General features: G+C 38.1%; 2 protein-coding genes across 8 annotated transcripts in view; one reads left to right on the plus strand and one right to left on the minus strand.

The window, feature by feature from the left end:
* musk (muscle, skeletal, receptor tyrosine kinase) overlaps positions 1-11,532 on the minus strand; it is a 31,087-nt gene extending 19,555 nt beyond the window's left edge. For 2 of the 4 annotated variants that reach the window (XM_085359681.1, XM_085359680.1), the window contains exons 1-7: positions 11,289-11,532; positions 5,536-5,662; positions 5,228-5,379; positions 4,949-5,076; positions 4,504-4,645; positions 4,298-4,422; positions 561-727 (exon numbers count right to left, since the gene is read on the minus strand). In XM_085359681.1, the coding sequence (XP_085215807.1) occupies positions 561-727; positions 4,298-4,422; positions 4,504-4,645; positions 4,949-5,076; positions 5,228-5,379; positions 5,536-5,662; positions 11,289-11,403 (956 nt within the window). In that variant the 5' untranslated portion in view covers positions 11,404-11,532. Of the gene's footprint in view, positions 1-37; positions 541-560; positions 728-4,297; positions 4,423-4,503; positions 4,646-4,948; positions 5,077-5,227; positions 5,380-5,535; positions 5,663-11,288 lie in introns of those variants that run through there. The other 2 variants (XM_085359683.1, XM_085359682.1) reach the window with 1 other exon arrangement.
* A 2,514-nt stretch (positions 11,533-14,046) lies between these two features.
* rassf6 (Ras association domain family member 6) lies at positions 14,047-26,569 on the plus strand. 4 transcript variants are annotated; one of them, XM_085358050.1, is made up of 12 exons: positions 14,047-14,180; positions 18,805-19,389; positions 19,675-19,749; positions 19,928-20,006; positions 22,217-22,377; positions 22,816-22,907; positions 23,161-23,360; positions 23,445-23,546; positions 25,193-25,244; positions 25,334-25,452; positions 25,596-25,693; positions 26,088-26,569. In XM_085358050.1, the coding sequence occupies exons 3-12, from the start codon at positions 19,691-19,693 to the stop codon at positions 26,161-26,163; spliced, it is 1,038 nt and encodes a 345-aa protein (XP_085214176.1). In that variant the 5' UTR covers positions 14,047-14,180; positions 18,805-19,389; positions 19,675-19,690; the 3' UTR covers positions 26,164-26,569. The 4 variants fall into 4 exon arrangements, with proteins under 4 accessions (XP_085214176.1, XP_085214174.1, XP_085214177.1 ...); XM_085358048.1 differs by having other exon boundaries at positions 18,805-18,931; XM_085358051.1 differs by lacking the exon at positions 18,805-19,389.
* Positions 26,570-26,905: the final 336 nt, after the last annotated feature.

Here is a 26,905-nt window from a genome sequence, read left to right on the forward strand (position 1 = left end):
AACTTCACACAAATCTGGCACATATCTTTTCTCTTACCTCCACTCTACTGGGAAGTGGCAGTATCCAGAGTACACGGGATGAATAGGAGCAAGTAGAAGAAGAGGGAAAAAGATGAGAGACAGAGTGATGAGAAATGGTTGATAGAGGAAAAATAGTCCTAGCAGGATGAGAAAAACAACCATGATGTTACTCTCTGCAAGTCATCACTAACTGTGGAGAGACTGAGGGGCAACCAGGTGGAAGGGCAGTGTGTTCTGTTGGGGAACAGGTGTGTGTGTGTGTGTGTGTGTGTGTGTGTGTGTGTGTGTGTGTGTGTGTGTGTGAAGGAGTGGCTTTGTTTGAGGAGTAGTAACCAAATGGGGTAGGCAACAAACAGCTGAAACCACACAAAGCACAACCAATATAACTGGCAGCTAGCATAACAGCAGGTAGTACTGACAGTAACAATAAACACCGAGATAGAAGCTAAATAGAAAGCAGACATTTTTTCTCTAATATAGCAGCAGGCTGCAGCAAATTTGAAACATGTAACACCATAGTATAAGCTGGAAATCAAAACTTGCCACCTGCAACAGTGACTTTTGCAGTTGCTTTGACAGTGTTGGCTCCAGCATTGTGTCTGTTGGAAGCCAGGCACGTATATAGGGCTGGCTTAGTCACCGTCACCTTAAGAACAGAGAGTATCACCTCTCCCACTAATGTCTCCTCTACTGAGGCTCCGGAGATCTGGAGGAAAATGAAATTGAGACAAAAAGATCAAAGTTGTAAAAATCAGTCATATACATGCAATGAGCAATTTGCATATAACAGTGCAGAGATGCATGAAGACTTTCTGTGAGAGCATCCTAAGCTTAAATGACAGAGCTGGAAAAAATAACTGCACTACCTGGAATGGCCACTTGAGGCTGAATTGAGTCCTCTGCTGAATTAAACATAAATATCAGGTTTTGCTTTGTCTGCCTAGCTTTCCTGTTCATAACTGCTGCATGGGAGGTGAATTTTAACAATAATTTATATAATACAGGGTGCTGCATGACAGTTTATTTATATATAATATTACATATTTTATTAAACATTTATATAAAATATTGATAAATACTGAAACTTATATATCTTAAATTAGAATCTAGACTTTATATAAAACTACTAATAATAAGAGTAATAACAGATTACTACAAGATGTTTTTCTTATTGACACTTTGGTCATTTGATATTTGATAGTGGTCTGAGTAAAACTGGTTAGTTAAAAAAAATAATTGTGTGTAAACTCCTCATACGCTGATCATTATAGCCTTTGTGTTAAGCTCATAAAATGAAATGCATTCAGTACGTGTCTGGCACCGATATAACCACTTGTATTATTTTAACAGATTTGAAATTCCCAAAGTGTTCACACATTGTAAATCTAGCCAGATAAAATGTATCTAAGATAAGATAAGATAAGATAGAACTTTATTAATCCCTCGGGTGGGTTCCTCTGGGAAATTCGACTTCCAAAAAAAGCACAGCAACGACCAAAGTTACAGTTACAGAACTGTTATATATATATATACACACACACACACACACACACATATATAAATACAGAGACAAATATAAATAAAATATACAAAGGGGATAAATAGAATAAATAGGAATAAAAAATAAAAATACAAGTGAATTGCACATTTCAAGTATTGAGTCTATTGCACTCTATTGCACAGTCTGTTGTTTTTAGATGATTCATGTATGTACTTATATATTTATAAATGATATGTGAGGACCTCTAAAGTGTGAGCATGTGAGTGTATGTGAGAGGTGCTATTAAGCGGCTATGTCTATATTTGAAACTGCGTCTGACACCGCCTGCTTTTAGGACAAGCTCCATCCATCCATCCACTGAAATTAATGACCATACCAAGCTGCCAGAAAAACAACTCTCACAGTCATTTTAATCAGCACATGCCCACACATAGTATTTACAGGCATTAAGAGCATGTAATCACTTTGTAGCTAGCACCCAAGACTATTAAATACCCAGACATTACCGCAACAGCATGTTTAAGAAATGTCTGCTGCCTGATGAAAAAAAGCCCTGTTTTAAAGGTGGTCACATACACGTTCAAGTTTGCATTGTTCCAATTTGAATTTCATGCATTTTAAGGTTCCGACCCCTTAAAAACCTTAAAAAACAACCCCATCTTTCAATACCCCTCTCACACTAAAAAAAAACAAAACAATTAACACTAATAAATTCAAATTCAAATTTTTTATTTGTCACGTACACAGTCATACACAGTACGATATGTAGTGAAATGCTTGGACAACTGCTCGTGACCTAAAGAAAACAAAAAAGGAAAAGGCTATGAATAAGAAAGGAAATAAATATGAAAAATTTAATTAACAGAGTGTATTATAAGCTAAATGCAAGATCATCTCTTCAATCCTCTGTCACCATGATGATAATTCCTTTGCTGTGATCTCAAAGCCATTAAATGTCTGTGTGTGTGTGTGTGTGTGTGTGTGTGTGTGTGTGTGTGTGTGTGTGTGTGCGTGTGCGTGCGTGAAAGAGACAGATAAAGACAGCAAAGGTTAAATGTGTAATTTTACATATATATGCATACAATCTCAGGTAAGGTCTGGTTTGTATATTTGCTAATGCTCACTCTGCTTCATGACTAATTATTTTGTTGCTACATGTACAAAGATTGCACAAATAAATTTTTCCCTGTATGAGTAGGTCTCGGGCAAAGCTCAAAGAAAAGGTGGAAGCTACTTTAGTATATGTTAAAAAATTGTAAGTTAAATGTTAATTTTTTTACTTTGCACAGTCTCTAACTGATTTCATTTCTGATAAAGAAAAAACAACAACCCAAAAACAAGGAGGAATCCTTATGTTCACTCAAACTGTATAATGGACAGTTGCTTTTATAACCATAGAATATTGCGTATGACAGCCAAGACAAAAATATTCAGACCTGCGGGTACCCTTAGGTACCCACATTTAGTGTTGATCTTTAAAGTATAGCTTGTGTTCAGTTTCTTACTAAATCATTCGTTGTTTTATGTACAGGAGTAGCAGAAGTAGCTGCTTAATATAGCAGTACCATGTTTTTTTAGCTTTCCAGTGTAAGGGGGTTTTTTTGTTTGGTTTTGGGATTGTTGTTTTTTTTGCTAGTGTAGTGATAATAAGGCCCAGCTGCAAACTTTAAACAGTACTCCTTTTACTTTTGTGTCATTTACTCAGTCATTAGCAGATGGACATATATCAATAAAACCGCTTCTATTTTGCAGAGCTACACACAAGCAAGCTTGTCTAAAAAGAGAAAAAAAATGGCCTGTATTTATATAGCGCTTTACTAGTCCCTAAGGACCCCAAAGCGCTTTACACATCCAGTCATCCACCCATTCACACATACATTCACACACTGGTGATGGCAAGCTACATTGTAGCCACAGCCACCCTGGGGCGCACTGACAGAGGCGAGGCTGCCGGACACTGGCGCCACCGGGCCCTCTGACCACCACCAGTAGGCAACGGGTGAAGTGTCTTGCCCAAGGACACAACGACCAAGACTGTCCAAGCCAGGGCTCGAACCAGCAACCTTCCGATTACAAGGCGAACTCCCAACTCTTGAGCCACGATCGCCCCATAATATTATAGTATTAAAATGTATTATAGTATCCAAGTGGCAAGCCCACTTGGATACTATAATTCTTACTGGAGAACTGAAACCAATGGACGGATTTGTTTCCAAGAGTGCCTTGTAAGCATTTGCATTTACCCAGTGAACTGTCATCTCTTTAGCTATAGTCAAAAAAGTGGGTAATGATAATGTGTTGGATTTAGACAATAAGTATTTGTGTAGTTCTATATCTATGCCTACAGCAGAAAATAAACTATTAATTTGCTTTTGATATGGGGTTATAATGAATACAAATTGTAATCATAACATCACTCTCTCTTACATGACAGCTTGGACATTTAATCAATTATTGTTGCCGCTTTCCCATTATGTACAGCTATGCAGCTGACAATGTGTCACTATTTTAGCTACGTGCTAGAATTTCTCTTATGTTGGCAGTGTGTGACTGACATTTGAGCCAAATTCAACCACTGTTGCAACCACTGTGGGGGAGACAAGCATATTCCTGGTAGGATCACACAGAGGCCAAGGAATGGATATGTATAGCTGGCTGGATATTTTGATTAAATTCTATTTTTTTTTGTTAAAAAATCAGTATATATTATAAAAATATCAGCATCAGCAGCTGTACAGGTACCCACAAACACACACACACAAGTTGAGTACTCACAGTATTCCCGTTTTCCAGCCAGGTAATGGTTGGGACTGGATTTCCAGTGGCATTACATTCTAGGGAAATCTGGCTGCCATACGCCACCCTTTTGTCCTTTGGAACCCGCAAGATTCGTGCTGGAGCTGAGGGCACACACAAACAACAATAGCGTAGAAAACACACATGGTTTTACTGCAAGCTACAGCTTACATTAAAATACATACCTTGTACTTCTATGGTGACAGGCTTTGAAAAGGCCAAACCAAAGCTATTCCTGGCCACACAGCGGTACTGTCCTGCATCCTCTTTCTGTATGTTATGAATTTTCAATGCCCCATAGTCGAGAATAGTAACACGGTCATTGACCTGGAAGAGTTATTGTTTGTTTTAAAAATAGAAATGATATATTAGCATTATTTATTACCAACTATTTGTCAACACAGGCTATGAGACGCAAGAAAGCAAACTGAAAAACAGGATAACTTTCCTTTTCAAGTAATGTCTTGCAGTTTTGAAAACCTGAAAACTATCCAGCTATTTGCAGTTCTGGTCAAATAGTGAAAAAAAATGAATTACTCATGAGTATATGGTACTCTCAGACAGTTATTATTAACTCCATAAGTCAGTGAACTGCATGTATTTTACCTAGAAAACTTGCAGCAACTGTACCTTGATAAGCTCATCATCTTTGAGCCACGTGACATCTGGTTTAGGGTTGCCAAGGGTAACACAGGGCAACACTGCTTTGGATTCTACCAGTAGTGTTAGATTGGTGGGATGCCTTTTGATCTGTGGCTCTGATGACGAAACCAACAAGACATAGAACAGTGGCTTGGAATGTGTTCTTTTAATGATGCCTTGGTATTAGTTATTTTTTTCAAAAATGTGAACTAATGATCAGATTCGCTCAAACTCCAGTCATACATCCTTGGAAAAAAGTAAACATACTCATCTTTAGCTGAAGCGCTCCACAGCTCTTGGCAGGTTCTCCAATGCCATTACTGGCAAGGCAACAATACTCCCCATTGTCTGACTCTCTTACATGTGGGATGATTAACATCTGACCCTTTTCCTTGGTAAGGTACCGTGTGTCATAGTACCTAATGGGACAAAAAGGACAGTGCAAAGCAAAGAAGTGATCACTGGATATGTGTTCTATATGTAATACTCCTGGGTTAGACTACAGCCCCAACCTAACTCTAAACTGGATCAAAATTAAGTTCACTGTTGTAGTTTAAATAAAGCTGTAAACTTACATAATTTGGTGATTATTTTTGGTCCAGGTGATCTCAGCAGGGGGGTGTGACTCCACCTCACAGATGAAGGTGGCATTGTGATCCAGTAGAACGTCCACTGTCTCTAATAATGTGATGATACGAGGTGCTACGAAAAAAAGATCCAAAGGAAAAAATCAAGATTTTTCTTTATATATGCAAGTTATTTATTGTTGTAGTTGCAGCAGTTTGTGTTTGAGTTAATACATAAACATAGTGCGCTGAATTATGTTTTATGCTACATAATACACTGTTAAATGTTTATTGGTTATATGTTATTACCCTTAAAGCCTCAATGAAGAACTGTAAGGATAGTAGGGCTGCCACAAACGATTATTTTGATAGTCGACTAGTCACCGATTATTTATGCGATTAGTCGACTAATCAGATCATCATCCACTGGACATAAAACTACAGCTTATTGCACCAGCAGCATCTGCTCTTATATAACTATCATTAGCTTACAGCTTTAAGCTTTTAAGGTGCTAACTAAAAATAAAGACAAGATGATAGTTTATTCAATTTTAATGAAATTTGCAGATTGTTTCGGTAAAGTTTAATAAACTCCTTGCTATCTAAAATATAACAGGACACCGGAGTATATTCTCCAGCATCTCACACTTCTGATAATCAGCTGTCTGCTTGACGTTTATTCAGCTGTGTAAAAACTATAACTTTAATCTCAGCCAAACCGATTTACTCAGGAACAAATAAAATACAAAAAAAAAAAAAAAAAGCCAAACAATAACATTTTTAATTTATCTAAGTGACTCATATATATTTAACCTGAGTCGCGAAAGACGGCGGTGGGTTTGAAAACAATTTGCCGGGAGTCCGGTGTTCTCACGGCGCTAGTGACCTAGCCCCCGGCTAGCTATCGAGCTAGTGGGTAACAGACGTCTCCGAAAACGTCAGAGCGCTTTTGAAAATATGTGGTGTCCTGATAAACTGAGCCGATATTTGAGGTTTACACAGCTACATTCTCGCCTGAAAATATGTTAAACGTTTATTTTGTGACCCAGAAAGAATAATAAGAGTAATATTAAAACTAACTAGCTACCGCCATTGTTGGAAACTAAGCTGGGCCGCGCTATGAATTCTGGGACACAGCTGCTTCTTCTTCTTCGGGGTTTAACGGCAGCTGGCATCCTTGTACATGCTGTGCTGCCATCTTCTGTTTCAGTCCGTTATTACACTCTTAAATCCTGCTATTATTCCTGCGTCTTTTGCGATCTTACAAAGCTTCAAACGACAAGTCGACTATTAAATCAGTCGTCGACGATTTTGATAGTCGACGTAATCGTGACTAGTCGACAAATCGTGGCAGCCCTAAAGGATAGTACATTGTATTTGCTGTGATTTTGGGTGCAGAAGCTACAAAACTTGAATTAATTATTTTTTCATTTATAGGTGACTGCAATTTTAGAATTATATTGGCAGTTATTAGTTAGTCATTAGATACCGTATAAGTAAACTATGTCTAGAAATCTAAAATACTATTACAAAAGCTTTCATATTTTATAAGGAGCCCTGTTGATAGACAAGAATAGATATTGGACATTTCACAGTCTGTACACTTTTCTTTTCTTTTTTTACATTTATTTCAGCATGCAATATAATGATTCAAGCACATTATAATAAGTGATAAGGAGGTCTCAACAGCTGCATCTTTTTAGCTAAATTATTTGACATTCTTGGCATTCTTCTGTTGGACTGAGTCATCTGTTTTAGTCAGTGAGGATCCAGCTAACACTGCTGACTAATGAGACAGGGTCAGAGGTTTTGTGCTTTGTCACAGTTTTGACCTGAGTAAGCAGAAGAATTTGACCTTGAGATAACGAAAGAAAAAGAAGAAGCATGTTTATTGTCAGAATTAACATTTAGGATTTGGTTAGTTTTGGAGGATTAAGACGAGGAAGGGAGGATAGCACAAAAGGAGAGACCAGTATAGAAGCTGAACTTTATCTAGTGTTTAGAGGGTTGCTGTTAGTCGGGTGAGGTTAAAGCAAAGACAACAGAGAAATTTAACATTCAAGGAAAGCCTTTATCCCCACAGCACCCAATGTTCTCCACTATCTGATTTCAGCACATGGTCTTTGTCAAAACTAGGGTGAATAAGTCACCAATTGTGTGTACAAACACTATGCAAAATATTACACATCTCTTGTGATGTAAATCCATCCAGACTAAAGATGTGATCAATATTTATTTGGCTACTCCGTCTTAATAACGGACAGGGAGTTGCAGGAATTTTGAGCTTGTATTTTCAACATTGTTTTGTTGCTCTAGGTTATTATATTGAGAAGTAGAGAGTTAGTAGTGGGTTTAAAAGAAAGATACAAAAAGCACACTTTTAAAAGACAAAGAGAAGTAAGGAGATGGAAACACAGGATTTAGATCAGAGAGTTAGGTTGCTTTAAACTTTGCACGAACTAAGAAGAGAAAGAGGAAAAATATAAACCAGCGGAGGGATGAAAGGAGAGAGCAGAGGAAGGGTGAGAGCATGGAAAGAGAAGAAGAAGAAGAAGAAAGAAGAAGCAATGATAGGATTAGGGCTTACAGGGCATTGTGCTTGTTTTGTCTTTGGTGAAACCAAGATTTCACAATAACATAGCTGGGAGAAGCAGCCACATCCCCACCCTCAATTCAAGGTCACTGCTGCTGTGACTTCCTACTGACTGATGAAAACAAAACCTATTATAAAGCATACTCATGTACTGAAAAAGTCTTGGTCTTTAGAAAAATGATATATTTGTAGCTAAAGTCAAAGTAAGATGGAGGTCTATGAACTCAGTATCAATGAACTATTCTATGTATTGTCTTGTCAATTTGTGTGGAGATTCATTGTCCCAAGAGAACAAATCCTAATTAATTCTGTGGTGAAATAACTTTCCATCTCATTAAAGGAAATTAACCACATGTTGAACTGCTGTTACCCTTGTTGTGGATTAAGGACTAGGCTGAATATCAGGAAACACTTCCTCTTAAGAACTTTAATTTTTTTTTTCAAGTATTATGTTGTATTAAAGTTGCAGCAAATTTGGAGAAGACTGTTTGTTTCTGTCTGCAATGTCTTTCCATTGCCAATATTATGTCTGAACAGATGGGTAACATCTGAAGACTGAAGCCAAATGACTCACCACTTAAAGCAAACGAGAACCTCTGCGGATCTGACCCCGGCAGAGGATTTTGTTTTTCCAAAATCTCTGAATGTTTTTTGGACACCAGAAATGACTCAAGGCCGTCAAGGCCTGCAATAGAGAAGGCCACTTACAGTGATCACTTCTGGCCTTTGCTATAGGCATTACAAACTCTTACAAACTAACAGCAAGTTCCTTTATTATTTTTAGTGTTGCTGTGTTAATGCTGATCTTGATTGGCTGAAGAAGTAGCAACCAGCTTGTTTATGCTAGTGTGCAGCACTTTAGAAATGTGTGTGTAATTCAAGAAATGTCCTGATAAAATGTATCTTTTCCTAATCTTTATCCCATAAAATGTGCTTTTTTCATACAGCCTGTAACTCATAACCTTTGGTTCCTTTGGAGTTTGCCTTGAATAAAAGTTTAGCCTCCAGGTTTTTTCCATGCTCAGAGATAAATTATAAATACTATCCTCTTTCTCTCACACGCACACACACACACCACACACACACACAACCAGGCATACTTCAATGCTGTTGTGCAGACCAGATAGAAGCTTTTGACTTTTACTTTGGACAAATGAGAACAAAACAAAAAAAAATAGCATTGTTCTCATGGTGTATCTGGTGCTCAGATGTCTGCAAAGGATTCTTCCATTGTTTATTCTAGTTCAGTTACACAGGCATGTTGAGCAACATTAAAAAGCCTCTTTAACTAATCAGGCTGCTTTTGAATCAATAAGTGATCTTGATTCTGAGAATAGACAGTTAATTACTTAACAATTATACATTGAGTCTGAAGGTGTACATATTGAAAGTCTAATTTTGTTAACTTGACAGATGCAGATTGAAACCATAATCCAATGTGTAGATTTCTGCTACTAAAAAGCCTGGACTGGCTACCTGTGCAACCACCAACTATCAAGTCTACTTTTCGACTGTCAGTAACAGACACAACATATAAACTCCATGTAGAAAGGCCCCAGCTGACCAGGAGACTCAAACCAGTTACCTTCTACTGTGAGGCAATGCTGCAATGTGTCACCACAGTTGGTTCGCAGTCATTTCAAATTAAACCAAACACAGGAAAATAAAGACAGATCACCCGTAGCATGACATGAAAGTCAATATTTCTGTGCCAGCCATATTGGCTTTGGTCAATTAATCAGTGCCTGAAAAAACACAAAATAAAACAACCAATAGTAATAAGATAATAACACTTTTATAGCACTTGTCTGTCCAAAGTTGCTAAATATTCATTTACATATTCATCACAGTTTGTTATACTGTGGTCAAGCCAAACTCGTCACTTGATCTTAAAAAGTGCACCCATGATCATTTAATTTTCACAGATGTTTAAACTCAAATATTGTACGCTTTTGTGCAAAAGTCTTGAGTCACCCTTTATTTCTTTATATTTAGCTTTATATTTAGGAAATAGGTTCAGTGATCTATTGAAATATATACAAACATCCCAGAAATACAGTATATAAGAGAAAATAGAAGCCAGTGTCCAAAGAGAAAATTTGAAAGACCTTCAGAAAGCTTGGAGAACTTGTTTTAGACCGCTTTAAAACGTACAAGAAAGTCTGGGTCCTTGGAAGCAAAAGAAAAAAATGAGGAGTGACTCAAGACTTATTGTAAATCCAGTGGAATAGTTTAAGATGTTAATGTGTTGTAGATATTGTTTAAATCAAATCTTCAAGAAATACTTTTCTTTTCTTATTTGACTGTAGTTGATCTGCAATGACGTGGAAGAAGCTATGCACATCAATTCAACCTTCTGATCAATGACTTCCACAGGAAAAACCTACAGTCAAACCTAACCCTACACCATGTCAGTCCACCGTGTAGCTTGACTGTTACAATAGCCAACCAGGCAAAGAGAAACTGCATCTGCACCACCTGTTTCTATGAGACGATTTGTAGCATGTATAGCTTTATGTGTGTAGTCTTTAAATAATTTCCAATGTGTAGTAGTGTATTATCGATGACTTCATCTACATCTTGCATCTCATGACCCTGAAGCTGACCTTATTGGTTCAACAACAAGCTCAGGTTTGCTGTTTCCTCCCAATGTGGCTCAGCAGGAGGTGTCTCAATCAGGCTGAGATGTGGTGAAGAAGAAGCAGGAATAGCTAGTTCCCCACCACCCCTACCATATGCTTCAGAGAGGATATCCCAAAGTGTAGGAAGGATGTAGATTTAATCACATTTACACTATGTTGACCTATAAACACCTTCTCCTTTTCCCTGCAGGATGTGCAGTGGGAAACAGGTGATTACATGTGCCAGGAAAAACTCAGACTGCTTTCTCTTTGTCTTCTGCACATTATATTCACTTACACATGTGCACCCATCCAAAGGCACGGTCTTAAAAGGTTTATCCTTTTTTTTTCGTTTTGTTCTTCTGTTTACATTTCGTGACATTTATTAGGATTGCTGTTGTAACTTGGCAAGCACATTGCAGCTTTCATGCATAATTAATTCAAACTTCATGTTCTTCTAATTATTCACCACGTCAGTGTAATAAGACACTTTAGAAAACTTTAAAAAGACATGCTTGAAGGACCTCTGGTGTAGGAGTCTCACTTACCTGTCTGCATGTTGTAACATGAAGGGATCAAAATCAGCAGAAAGACCAAAATGTGTTCCACAGTCGTCATCCTTGCTCTAGAATTATTGGTCAGACCATTATCTAGCAGATACATAATGAGACTATGGTGAGATTCCCCCAGTACATATAGAGATGTTCTTGTTGTGTTTCTCTCCTATGTGCATCTGCGTGTGTCTTAGCCAGGGACAGCCATGAGCTCTGCGCTCAGCAAGAACCAGCTCAATCACTCTGCGTATGTATCTGTGTGTGCGCGCGTGTGTCTTTTAACTTTGTAACTGACGGCGGCAGCTGCTTGCTGTCCTCATGTACAGTCACTCAGGTTGTGTAGTTCTGCTCTAAGCTCCACAGGCTCCAGTGCTGGTGTGTTAACTACATTTAAAGTCATCAACAAACAGTGTTTATTTATCATATTCATATAAGACACTAGGTACAGGTTTTGGTCAGTATGGGCATACATAAAGACAGAAATTCTGAAACTTCTACATTTTTTATATGCAGTGCAAATTACTTTATATTGGCATACTACCCTTTTTCTCATGCACCAATGGCTCCATGTAAATCTGGTCAGAGGTGTGATCCTTAAATACACAAGTAAAATAACCAAAAAGCCACTAAAGTCAGCTCATGTCAACCATCAAAAGAAAAATAAGGTATATTTTATCTGCAGATGTATCCTCTTTTAATATTAATACTAAGTCATTAATATTAATATATAAAGAAATTTACAAATACGTATTTTTAAAAATATATAGACAGGCTTATTTTAGCACATTACTTAACATGCATTTACTGTTATATATTGACACACACACACACACTCCAGAAGGAAGCCTTTGTGCCCACCTGTTGCCTGCCAGCCTGTACGTCCTGTTTTATTTTGGGAAAGGAATGGCATTTCAGTTTATTTGCTCCTTATCCATTCTGCTTCAGATACACTCTACTATTGTACTCCATCAGCACACACAGTTAGCTTCAGTCTGTCATCTGTGTAGGTTTAACTGTTGACCTAACGGATGTCACAGGGAGGTTTGTTTCAAAAAATTAATAAATAAAGCGGATTAAATTAAACGTAAAATACAAAGGATTGCTTGTTTGTGACCTTCTTGTTTTGTTTTGTTTTATCATTCTGTTCTTATGGGCTTTTTGGCTAATTAGCAAAAGCCTATAATATGAGAATTCTTTAACTTACAGTCCATGTAAACGTTGCGTCTGATGAAATAATTCACATCTGTTGATTGTCTAGCTCCATTCACCCTTTGCTATTTCAAAGAGTACATTAGCCTATTATATAGTAAACAGTATACAGTAAATGTTATATAAACTGCTGCTCTGCCAAAGCACAGGATTTTATTAGTTTACACTGCTGCTTGACAGAACTGGGCTGTATGTAGTGTAATGAGTCCAGTTTTTTTTAATCAGTTTTATTGTTTCATGAAAGTGTTACAACACCAAAGTAACCCAAACACATCAAAGAGATCAGGTTTTAACCTGGTATCAAACCAGGATAAAACTGAAAAAGATAACAAGATCCCTCTGAGACTGATAGGCCTGGAATCTCTGACTCAGTATTACCAGATGTCTCTGTTAAATATTTGCACTAATACTCTGCCTCCCTCTGCTGACAGAATCGCAGTAGTGGCTCCAATTTGCATCAGACTGAGGTTTGCAAACATACTTTAAAGATGTCCATTGTTTTGACAACCGTAAACTTTTTAACTTTTTTTTCTCTACATAGGCTGTACTACCAGGTTTCTGCCCTACATTTTGTATTCATATGTATGTATTTGTTTTAATGTGTTTGTTGGTGCTCACATGCATGTGTATTTGACACAAATTGCTTATTTGAAAAGATCATTGCTAAGGCTTTTGAGATTATGACAGTTGAACAAAACGTCTGTTTTCTTTTGAGAGAACATAAAAAAATTACATTAAACTCCAAAGTCACATTTTTCAGTTCAGGTCAATTCAATTTTATTTATATAATGGCAAATCACAACAACAGTTACCTCAAGGTGTACTATAAGGTAAAGAGCATACATTAATACAGCAAAAACCAAACAATCAGATGACCCCCTATGAGCAAGCACTTGGAGAAAGTGGGCAGGAAAAACTCAGTTTTAACTGGAAGAAACCTCCAGTAGGAGCATGCTCAGGGAGGGGCAGTCATCTGCTCAGGACACTCAGGGCATCGTGGGAACCCCCCAGTAGCCCAGGCCTACTGTGCATAACTAAAAGAGGTTCAGAGTCACCTGATCCAGCCCTAACTATAACCTAATAAAAAGAAGGAGTCAAGTTCTATTTTAAAAGCAAACATACTGAATGTTGACTAGTAGGATTTTGTGGTGTTACATGCTGTAACCTGAACATCAACAAAGTAGATGTTTGATCCTGGCAGTGTAAGACACCTGGTCTAAACTTTTAAAAGGACAAATGTGCAGGATGTGAATAAACTCTGTATTTAGAATGTTGAAGACTTTCTAGATGGTTCAGTCCAAATGGTACAAACATCAACAGTGTTCCAATCCCACTACAATCTCAGTTGATTTGTAATTTGTAAAATTGCCCAGCAGGCAAATGCAATGTGTTATGCATAACCCCCACTCTCACTCTCTCCGGGCATGCATGCACAAACGTACAGTTAAGTCGAGTCATATCTGGTGTCAGTCAGCCACTCCCTATAAACACTGTCTCAACATGTTCTGTAATAATTAACCAGCTGCTGTGGGGTGCTACACACGCTCACCTCCTGCCACATGCACCGTACTCTGGACCTCCTACCACAAACACACATGTACATTATGCACACATGAGAGCTCGAATATGGAGTGAACTTGCTTCATTCGATAGAAGATTAAAAGATACACTAGTCAGGTAAGAGGAAATTTACTTTTGGTACATCTTCACTTTATACTTTGGTTTGTTAAGGTGTTCTTTGCAGCTGTAAAAGAACCAAAGAGTGTCTGGCTTAACAAAATGGAAATGAAATGCGTTACACCTCTTGCTGAGCAACACTTGCCAGTCACATTAAGAAAATAAAAGACTGTAATAGTTGAATTCTTTATATTATTTGTATGAAAAGCATACTCATTCTATGTTAGCCACATGGGGTGGACACCAATGTCACAGACTAGAGCTCATGTGACTCGAGTCATACAGTAGCCTGATACAGCACAGTTTATCTGTAGGCTGGAGTAGAACAAAGCTTTGTCACAATGTTTGTCAAGTTTTGCAGCCCAGGTGCAAGAAACAACCAGAAGGTATATTAAAATGACATAATCAGGTCAAATCTAGGGAGAAACAAAGAGCAAGGGCTATGTATGAAGACAGTCAGATACAGAAAGGAGTGGCAAAATGGGGAGGAGCAAAAAGTAAAGTAAAGGAAGTAAAACAAATACATGGATGTGTGTTTGTTTTCTTTGGCCTCATTCCGTTTTTATAGAACCACAGCTGACAATCTGAAAAAGGCTTTTAGTGCATACACACACAAAATCATCTGTTCAACCTCCAGATAACATCGTACTAAAAGTAAAGTGAAGCAGTCAACTGTGGCACTGAATTGTGTGAAGTGTATATGCCAAAGAGTTGTAAAAGTTTCCGAGTGATTATCGCATGCTATCAGAACATATGCCCTCTCAAAATATAAATAAATAAATAAATCTATTTCCTGATGGCTTGTTTAGCGGATTAGCAGAGAGAGGGCTGTAAAGTGTTCACCTACAGCGGGATTTTTACTCACCACTAGCCTCTTGAGAGAACATAAATATATGCCATGGTTCTATTCAAACGTCACATTTGATGCTGGCGATTTCTTTCTTCTTTTTTTTTCTTTTTTTTTTTCTGCAAGCAAGATTTACAACTTTAAAGGTCACTTGTCTTCCAGTGGATGTCCACCCTCAAAGCATGCTTTGTATAGACTTTAAGAGTCAACTTTTGATTATAATATGCAAAATATTTTTAAATGAAGAATTAATTCTAAAAATGTATAACTACATTGTAACAAAATGCAAAAAACAAAATTATTTAAAATAATTACATGTTTGTGAATACACTATAATACTGTGAATGTGGATGCTGTGTGAAATGGTGATAAATTGCTGTGCATTCTTTATATTCTTCAGTATATATACAGTAGTTGTTTCCTTTATATTACAAAGGCTTATAAGAGGTCAGTGAAAGAGCTCACATTATTATATGCTAGAGCTTAAATTCTCTGCAGCTTACTACCACGTATCACGTTTTTATGACTAGAAACTGTTCTTGTCGATCACATTAGTGCTGTGATTTCTTAAAGCAAATACCATTGGAATGATTTAACCTTTGCATACTGTTCAGGACAAATTTGGACCATTTCAAGATTAAATATAAAAATAAAATACTTCAAAATGTCTAAATGTCATTCTTTTAGCCTGAAGAGTGGCTTGAGAAGTATTGCCATGGCACAGATACAAGGTCTGAAATATAGTTGGATTATGGAGGTCCAAAACCCAGTTAGGCCTTTCTGTGTGGAGTTTGCATGTTTGACCAATTCCAGAGCACTTGGGTTATTCTGGCTTCCTCTCACAGTCCAAACACATACCTGTTAGTTTAATTGATAATTCTAAATTGGGCTTTTGTATGAGATATTGCTTGAGCTGCACTAAAGTGATATATATATATTAATTGTAAATGGTTAAAACAAAACTTGTAGCTAAAAGTGATTTGAGTGGTCACAAAGAACAGAAAGGTTATATATAAATGAAAGTACATCCTGTGCTTGTTTGTGCTGTGTAACTACAAGCACAAATATCCTCAATGCGAGGAAAAAATCTAAAAATAAACAAATAAGAATATTTTTATACCGCGCAAACTGAGATTAAACTAACTGAGAGCTAAGATTAAAACAGAGCTCATAAGTGGGGTGGTGGGATGATAAGATTAGAAAGGCACGTGACTTACCAATGCTTTGAATGCACAGACTAGTTTGCAATAGGCAAGTTTTTGTTTTTTTGTTTTTTGCTTTAAGATTTAATTATAAATGTTTTTTTGTGAAACAAGTGAAGACAATGATTAATGCTTATAATAGTTCAACACGGTTATATTTGTTCTTGCGATTTTCACTCTCAGTAAAAAATAAATTACTATGCTTGTAATGGCTAAATCTCTTAGGTGAGATGATGTTCTCAAAAATGAGCGTTATTAGATTTAAAAAATGAAACACGTATTAATCTTAATAGGCAATTTATACATTCTAAAAAGAGTTGCTGATTAAAATTTGTTGGAAACCCTAAACTCTGCATGTTTAAGAGGGAAAACATACAAACTGCTGGAGTTAACTCAAACTCGTAAGCTGGAGTCAGCATGATGAGCGTGATAATACTTTTTTTAAAAACAATTTCAGCAAACATTATTATAAAAGTACATTTGCTCTGTGCCATGTACTTTAGTACTTCATTCACACAAACATGCCCACCTGGGAGTTGTTACATAGACCCTGGATTTTCAAATGAACTCTAACTCCAAGCTTCTATCACTATGATAACCATTATTATTGTAATTAGTAGGAGGAGGAGTTGTAGTAGTAGTAGCACACGGTTATAAACAACCTACTTAACATCACAAAGACAAAGGAACTGATTATGGACTTTAGGAAGCAGGCTCCTCCTCCTAACCCTGTCACCATCAGAGGGGCTGATGTGGAGATAGTTGAGGACTACCGGTACCTGGGGGTACACTTGGATTGTAAACTGGACTGGACCAAGAACACCAATGCTATCTTCAAAAAAGGGCAGAGTCGGCTTTTCCTACTGAGGCAACTCAGGTCCTTCAATGTTGGTAGGAAAATGCTGACCATGTTCTACCACTCGGTGTTGGAGAGCGTCGTGTTCTTTGCAGCTGTGTGCTGGGGAAGTGGGGTGAAGACAGCTGATGCCAACAGGCTGAACAAACTGATTAGAAAGGCTGGTTCTGTCCTGGGTGTCAGACTTGAGAACCTGGAGGAGGTGTCTGAAAGGAGAATGCTAAAAAAGCTTGTTTCTATCATGGACAACCCCTCCCACCCCTGAACGCCCCCATGATGGACCATCGGAGCAAACGCAGCAAAAGACTCATTGCCCCGAAATGCAGAACTGACCGCCATAGTAAATCCTTTGTACCGGGGCAATAAGAATAACTCTTCCTCACTCTGTAGGTGATTTTCCTGAGACGATTACCAATGTTATTCTGTTCCCTTCCAGACCGTGCAATATTACCCAACAGTACCTTATTGAATATTTGTTTCATCCCCCCATCATACGCTGCTACTCCCTTTATTCTATTGCACAATACTGTCACTTTCTAGAATCGCCAGCATTGATAGTTAAGTTATTTATTCACCAGGATATAGTTTTGTTTTTTTGGTTTTTTTGCCTGTCCCGTTTGGCTCTTTTGCCATCAGAATTGTTGTCTAAAGGCAAAGAAAGATGCCCGACGGATTTACTTTACCAAATTGACCATCCCAGCCTTGCCATAATGGTCCATTTGATTCACCTTTTATTGTTTATTTTATTTTCACTTGCTGAATACGGGACAGACTTGACTGGAGGAAAGAAGGGGAGAAAGAAAGAGGGAAAGAGAAACAGCTGAGAAGAGGGACGGGGGAGAAGGGCAAAAGACAAAAAACAACAGAACGGGCAGAAAAAAAAAGAAAAAGAAAATGCATCTATCGATCACCTGGATCACCTGTTGAGAAAGAAAAAAGAAAACAAGCAGAAGAGAACAAGAGTAATAGAATAAACAACATCACAATGATATATGGGAATATGACAGTAAATACTAAATATTAAACATTATTGTGCAGCACATAAGATCAACAGAACACAGTGTGCTTTGAGGTAGGAGCCAAAAAGGGTGTAGTTTGTGGGTGTGATCACCCGTGTGTACACCTGTGAGCATGGACGCGCTTGTTTTGTTTTAAAAGGTTCCTTCATGTAATAATCTGCTAGAGGGTGTGGGGGGGCCACAGCCCCGTCCTCCAGGGCATGAAGCAGGTATGGAGGAGATCAAAACTCCAGACATCCAGAGGCCCTCAGAACACAAGGATATAGTTATATATATTACTTGTTAGAGTTATCTGATACTATGTCTTGCACTATCCTACTGTATATTACTGTACACTACTATTCTTATTGTATATATTGTATATCTCATGTCTTATTCATCTGTTCCTCTGTCTCTCCTGCTGCTTTGAGCATATACATGACAAAAGAATTTCCCTCGGGATAAATAAAGTTATTCTTCTTATTATTATTATTCTTAAACATAGTGTTTTCTATCAGAAAAGAGTAAAAAAGAGTCTTTACTGATTCTTTGATATATTAGGGATTGTACATTGTGCTTTACTGTTACAGTGCCTAAATGCAGTTTTACATTAAAGTTTGTTGCCAGATTCAGTCAAATCTTCATGTGCACATGAGATACAAATACCAACGTTTTCTGTAGAAACTGCGTGCTTAAAGTTTTGTTATTGTTATTGTTGTAGCTGGCACGTCTCCCTGTGCAAGAGGAAACAGTCAGTCAGAAAGAGGAGTGCCGTGGCTTCTGGTATGACAGCTGCTGAATAACTGAGATATTACTTACCAGCAAACAGGCTGAGGCAGAGAAAACCGGTAAGAATGAAAGAAATAGGCATATATGACTGCTGTTTTCAGACTGCTGGGAGTTTTTGCAGGATTCCAGAAAATAACAGGAGAAAGAAGTTTTTGCTTTTTTGTTTTTTAAATGAGGCAACATGAATATTCCAGCAGTCCTCTTTGTCGGTCACAGACTTCGGCGTCTCTGACCAAAGAATAAACAAATGGTTAGGTCTACACTGTCATCACGGGTTGCTGGGTGGAGTGCTGCTATAAAATCTCTTAGAGACGAGCACAAAAAAGAAAGTAAAAGAGTGAAGGCATGTTAGAGAGAGAGAGAGAGAGAGCAAGAGAAAGAGAGAGGGATAAATATAACACATCAGAGAGAGAGACAGAGAGACTGGAAAGAGATATTTAAAGCACAGAAGGAAGAAAGAGGCAGACACAAAGACAGTGAGAAGAGAGGATAGCTCTGACTCACCATGTTAGAGGAGGTAAGACTCGTTTTATTTAATTTGTTCTTAGAAACACTGACAGCTGGTTGAGGATTGTAGAAGTGCACTGTAGCTCCCAGTGTCTTTCCTTGCTCAAGTTGCTCATAATGCTGGTTAACTATTTTTATGGAGCCATATGCACTACTACGCAATACTGTTCAACAAGTTGGCAGCATCTGGTGTTAGTCACCTGATTTTACACGCAAGCTTACACGTATATGTTTGAGGGTTTTTTTTTTATAAAGTTTTCATTAACTTTATAAAATTGTTTGTTTGTTTTCACAGCAGTAGATGACCAGACATGAATGAAGCAGCTCTCCTCCCAGTCATCAAGGCAGGGAATGGGCGAACACTGTCCAGGTGAGTTACTTTGTATACTAAATGTCATTTATGCATTCTGTATTTCATGTTCCCTTAAGTGGTTCCAAATAATCTGACAAAGAATGCAACATATAAAATAATAAACTAATAAATATGACCTGAACATTGTCGGGCTGTGCTGTGCAAAACCTTGCATTTAGTTTTTTATTAATTTTAGAGCGGAGTTTCTCTCCCTGTTTAATACCTACAACTGCTTCCTGAAGGACCAGACTCAACTTCGCCTCACTTACGCTCAGGTATGATTTAATAAGAATTTGAAATAGGTTTCCCTTTTGTTTCCCAATTCTTGGGATATTCACATTGCTAGTTAGTTAATTAATAGGTAATATACAAAAGCACCATGATTCAATGGTTAGTGCTTTGGCTTCCTGGGGTCAAATGCACCTGCCTGTTTAGGCCTGTCTGTGTGGAGTTTGCATGTGTGTGGGTTCTCTCACACTACTCTGACAGAAAAAGATTGTTTGTCCTTGTCTGTGGTAGCCAATAGACTGCAGACCCGAGGCCTGTACTTCAGTGTTAATCCTGGGTTTTTAGTACTGTGAAGGTGGATCACTTCTTACAGGTGTAGATTGTAGCTTACACTGCTAGCCTAACCTGCTCAGGAGCAGGTTATGTTCCACATCATAGATCAACAGGTATTTAACCACCACCTACTAGCCAGTTTTTCCTGAAAATAGCGTCACCATTCCTGGAAGATCTCCCAGACTTCTTTGCACAGAAAGCAGGTGGGCCTAAAGTTCAAGTAGTTTCTCCGTGTTTCCCCATTGAGCATCAGTATTAAATATAGATTCCTATGCACAAATTTATTCCTTGGTTTTCTGTTTTCCTGTTCACAGTGAACAAATTTAAAACAGTGTTATTATTCTATAAACTTTAATTTATAGACCTAAAACAAAGCACCCATTTGTACTTGCTGCTCTTACTGCGTATTGCATTTGCTTGTAGAATAAGCCTATTTTTTATATTTATTTATTATTTGCTTGTTTGTTTCATAGATCATTAAATAATAACCAATTATAATCCATTAGATTCCCCCATGACATAATGATAGAGCTGTAATTTTGATAATTCTGTTGTCTCATGCAGTCTCCAACTTTATAGCTATATGCAGTCCCGATCAAAAGTTTAAGACCACTTGAAAAATGGCATAGTTGAAAAATTTTGCATAGTTGGATCTTAACTAGGTTTCAAGGTTCCCACTGAAAAAGGCTGTTTTAGAGTTGATCAAAAGTTTAGGACCAAACCTCCCCAAAACAAACCTGTAAACCCCACCAAAACAGAAATCAAAGTTTCAAACACGAACTCAGTATCGAATAGCTCCACCGTTATTGTTGATCACTTCAAAAAATTGTTGTGGCATGCTTGATGCAAGCATTTCCTTGAGGTGAGTGGGAACATTTCTCCAAGTGGTGAAGACAGCTGCATGAAGGGCATCTATTGTCTGGAACTGCTGTCCAATTTTATAAACTTCCCTTGCCATCCATCCCCAAAGGTTCTCAACTGGATTTAGATCAGGGAAACACACAGGATGGTCCAAAGAGTGATGTTATTCTCCTGGAAGAAGTCCTTGTCCTGTGGGTGTTGTGTACTGTAGCGTTGTCCAGTCGTTACCACGCAGACGAGGGCCATGAGGGATGCTCTCTGCAGCATCTGGATATGGTCAGCAGCCGTTTGACACCCCTGCATCTCCTGAAGCTCCATTGTTCCACTGAAGGAAAAAGCACTCCAGACGTTACGATGCCCCTTCCACTATGGCGTATAGAAAAACATCTCAGGTGGGATCTGCTTGTCATGCCACTAATGTTGGAAACCATCAAGACCATCAAGGTTACACTTTTTCTCATCAGAGAATAAAACTTTCTTCGACCTTTCAATGTCCCATGTTTGGTGCTCTTTTGCAAAGTCCAAACAGTCAGTTCTGTGGCTTTCAAGGAGACGAGACCTTTGAAGACCTTTTCTGTTTGTGAAGCCCTTCAGTTTCAGATGCCATCTGATGGTTATCGGGCTGCAGTCGGCACCTGTAATGGCCTTAATTTGGGTCAAGGATCGTCCAGTGTCTTGACGGACAGCCAATTGAATTCTCCAACTCCGTGCTGGTGAAATTTTGGGGTCTTCCACTTGAGTTTTTTGTTCCATAACCCTCAGGATCACTTAGGAAATTCCAAATGACTGTCTTACTGCGTCCCAACTCGGCAGTGATGGCACGCTGCAAGAGACCCTGCTTATGCAGTTCAACAACCCGACCATGTTCAAAAAGGGAAAGTTTTTTTTCCTTTGCCATCAGAACAACATGACAGTGTGACTACCTGACAGAAAATCCACATTTTTGTACAGATTTGGCCTTTTAAAGGCATGTGGTCTTAAACTTTTGATTGGGACTGTATCTAGCCATATAGCTAATAGTGAAGCTTGTTTTAACATGTCTGTGTATGTGTTTCTGTAACAGGAAGCAGATGGCACGGTGGTGGTGGAAGGCATGCTGAATATCTGCTGGGGAGTACGGAGACCAATCAGGCTGAAAATACAGGATGACAAGCAAATGTTTCCATTTGTTCCTAAGACCTCTCCAGATCCCACCAGTCCAGTCAGCCCACTGGAAAGCAAGAGGTTAAAATCAAATTTTGTACAATATTTTTAGTACTGGTGGGAAACAGTGGCTCTGTGGTTGCCACCATTGCCTCACAGCAAGAAGATCCTGAGTTTGCCTCCACCATCTGACCGCGGGCTTTGCATGAGCTCCCTGCGTCTGCATGGGTTCTCCCGAGGTACTCCAGCTTCTTCCACAGTCCAAAGACATGCAATTGGTGCGGTCAAGTTAATTGGTGACTCTAAATTGGCCATAGGTGTGAAAGTGAGTGCGACTGGTTGTCTGTCTCTCTCTGTTATCTCTGCTTAAGATTGGCAACCTGTCCAAGGTGTACCCTGCATCTCAACCAGTGGTAGCTGGACTAGGCTTCAGCTCACACGCGACCCTACTGCATGACTACAGTAGTTATATAGCTAAAGTGTTTCAGGTTTTGTTTTCATAGTCAATCTTTCTTTCAGAGGAATGTCACGATGGGGAGAATATGTTGACCTTCACCAGATAGATGAGATGGTTGAGACACCACAGGAAACAATCAAAAACCCTTTACCAGGTGAACGCTTTTTTCTCTTCACTATCTCTGTCATTTCTCAAAAATGCTATCTTAACCATTAAATTAGAGTATATTATAGATATTGTTGGACATAAAATCTTGGCTTATGGATTATCATCAAATCTTATTGTTAGCTTTAGTTGAATGTTATGTCTACTTGTTTACACACATTTAAAACTGTCTTGTTTATTGTAGTTACACCATATGTTGAATGTGAACCTTTTTTCTCTGGGGGTGTTTGCACAATCTAAAGGACCACCTGTTTATGAGACCTCAACCCTGCGCCCTCCAAAGCAGAAGAATCCAGAACAGGAAGCAGAGTCCAACCTGTTCCGCTGTATGAGTGATGCCTCGCTGGTTAAAAGAAGGAGGAGCACAGGAAAGTCAGCAGCTCAAAGAGAAAAAGAAAGGCAGCATCGCTTTTCAATCAATGGCCACTTCTACAATTACAAAGTGGGTTTCTGCTTAAAACTGCCCTCAGGGCTTGTTTTCTTCATCATGAGTTTAAGGTCAGTGTTGTTTCACTCTGTTCCACAGACCTCGATCTTCACTCCGTGCTTTGGTACACCAACTAAAGTTCGTATCTCTAGCAGAATGACCACAAACCAAGTCATTGAACAGCTGCTGCACAAGTTCAAGGTAAGTTTGGTGCCAGAGGGCTGGTACAAAAAATTGTTGTAATTTATTTTGTGTACATGCAAGTGCTGTGAAAAAAAGGATTTTCACCTTCTTGAGTTTTTAAAGGTACAGTAAGTCTATGAGGTTTTTAATAGACAAAACCCCAATTTTGAACACACACACACACACACACACACACACACACACACACACACATATATATATATATATATATATATATATATATCTTGATTAGTGTGTAATTAAATCTTTTAAGAAGCTGATTAAACGTAGAAATAATGCATTAAAAAGACTTTGTTGTGAGCACCATTTGTGGATGTTGCGATGTTGCGGCTATCTTGAATACAGTGTCCAACATGGGTATCACCAGTCCATCCTTTTATGCATGTGACTAGAGACCAGGCACACATATAATGCACCTCATAACTTTTCATTCAAAGGTCACAAATAACTTACACACTGTACCTTTAAATACAAAATGCAGTTTTTAAATGATGATTTCATTTATTCAGGAGGGAAAAAACAGCAACCCAAACATATCTCTGCATTGTCCCCTCTTGTTAAATCATTAATTTTTTATTTATTTTTTTTGAATGCTCATGTTCATTTTCAGCAGCCACACCCAGGCCTCATTACTGTCAGACATGTTGAATCAGGTAATCGCTTAAATAGAACCTGTCTGAGAAAATTTAAACGGGCTAAAGGAGCTCGGAAAGCGACACACATTGCCTAAACCTAACTTACTTGAGAACAGATAGGAAACAAAGTCAGTGACATCTCAGTATGGAAAGGGTTACAAAGCCATTTCTAAGGCTTTGGGATTCCAGTGAAACAAGGTGATAGCCATTATCCACAAAGGGAGAAAACTTGGAACACTGGGGAAACTTCCCAGGACTGGCCGCCCTACAAAACTTACAACATGAACTCATTCGGGGCATAACAAAAGAACCAGCTTTATATCCTGTTACATCAAAAAAGAACATTATACCAACAGACAATGGTGATAGTGCGATGCTCTGTAGTTACTCACAGAGCAACTACAGAGCACAGAGCAACAGAGCAACTCCAGGTCCTTGCTGCTCTAGGACCTGGATTACTTCTTGTAATTAACGGAATCATGAATTCCTGAAGGAGAGGTTTGGATAGCTTTTGTCCCTTAAAAAAATGAAATCATGATCTAAAAATTGTAGTTTATATTTGCTCAGGTTACCCTTAAATGAAAATTATGAACACAAATGAATATTAAAATTTGCTTGATGATCTGAAATAAATGAGTGTGACAAATATGCAAAAATCCAAGAAATTAGGAAGGAGTCAAAAAAAAAGAAATCACAGCACTGTTTAGGGAGGGAGGTACACTATATTGGCAAATGTATTTAGTCACCCATATCAATCACTGAATCCAGGTGGTCCAATCACTTCCAGGGCCTCTGGTGGGTAAAATCCAGTCACTGGGCACATAGAGTTCTTCTACAAACATTTGTGAAATAATGGGTTGCTCTCAGGGTTGCAAATATCTTATTATACCTCATGGATTAAGCATGGGATGTAAATAATGTATAGTCAGAATTCATCAAACCATAATAACTTCATCCAAAAAAAAATATGTATATATTTATATATTTCTTTGGCTGTATGTTCATCAGATACAGAACGATCCCCAGGAATTTGCTCTCTACTGTCTTCATCAAAGTGGAGGTGGGTTCATCTTTTCCACAAGAAATGCAATAATTAGACATAGCACAAGAAAATGCTGCACCAATGTGGCACTTGTGTGCTTTGTCCAGAAAAAAGGAAGCTGAGTAACACAGACCAGCCGTTATGGGAGCGCACACTGCAGGGACCCTCTGATGACATCATGAAGATTTTTTTGATGGATGCAGATGAAGAGGAAGTTAGTGATGATGTGAGTGTAGTAGCCATGCCTTAACTTATGGTAACATAATGTTACCCTTTAAGTGTTTTAAGGTACCTTCATTTACTTCTAATAAGGAGTTTTCTGCTTTTTTATTTGTTGCAAACTATATGGTAACATATTTTTCTTTGCAGGTAGCTCAATATCTGAACTTAGAGCTTCCAATCCTTGAAAAAGTTTTACAGAAACTCAAAGACGAGGAGAACAGAGAGATACAAACGATTGAGAACAAGTTAGTATACAATTTTATTTGCTTAAACGCTCTTGAAATGCTTTCTCACGAGTGCAATTAAGTTTTGAAAATAGAGAATATAAATAAAGAGCCTAACGGTGCGTGTTTTACCACTTATGCATGACTACATCTTCCTTTACACCAGTCAAAAAGATGTGCATAACCAACATTCACCAGTATAAAAACTGTAGTAACGTTTGAGGTCAGGTGGTGGCGCCAATATTTAAACTTTCTCATTTATTTTTTGCTTATGGTGTCTGTATCTCTCTCCTAATCTATCTATCTATCTATCTATCTATCTATCTATCTATCTATCTATCTATCTATCTATCTGTCTGTGTGTGTGTGTGTGTGTGTGTGTGTGTGTGTGTGTGTGTGTGTGTGTGGGTGCCAGGTACAAACACCAAAAGAGAGTCCTGTCCAATATGTTAAACTGTAAGATGTCACGTCCCATTGAGACCAGTGTCTAACAACTCACCTGATTTCCTAAAACAAGATTCAACATTCAGTACAGCACCATTTCCATGTTCAACGATGAAAGATCTACAGAAATATGAGGAATTCTTTTCCCTTGTTTTTTTTTTCTTCACGCACTCTTTAATGTTAGAATTCTGAATCTCTGATACATAGTAAAGATGAACAATTTGGGATATGAAGCACGAGGCTGGTGTATATCCCATACAAAAATATATCATCCTTCCAGTCTTATGTGTCTTTTTCTATTTTAAACTGTAAAATAAATTAAAGATGCAAATGTAAGTTGCTGCCAGAAATTGTAGTTCACTGTGTCTGTGAATAAATATGGGACCAGCATGGCCACTTCTGTTTGTGCTTTCTGTTTGCTATGTTTGAGTTATGTGTGCCACTGGAGCTTTTCAAGGGTTAATTGGACTCTGCTCAAGGTTTCTATTTTTTATCAATGATCAATGTATGTGTATATAGACTTTTGATAAAACTATATTGATTGTTAATCGTACCTGTGCATGTGCAATGACAATAAAGTTGAATTCTATTCTATTCTATTCTATTTACTCTTTTTTCTTGTACTTTGTTATTTTATATGTGGTTGAGTTGGATGGATTTTATTGCTGATTTCTGGTATTTATTTTCCTGGTTTGTAATAAAGTGTTGATTGGCTCAATGGAAATAGTTCTTGTGTGTGGTGTTCGTCAAATTTTAATCCAGACAAAACTTTCCTTGAGGCTTAGCATT

The sequence above is a fragment of the Diplotaxodon limnothrissa genome, linkage group LG7 (assembly GCF_057381915.1).
Source record: "Diplotaxodon limnothrissa isolate DT_005_m linkage group LG7, D_limnothrissa_male_GT1.1, whole genome shotgun sequence".
In the NCBI taxonomy this organism is placed as follows: Eukaryota; Metazoa; Chordata; class Actinopteri; order Cichliformes; family Cichlidae; genus Diplotaxodon; species Diplotaxodon limnothrissa.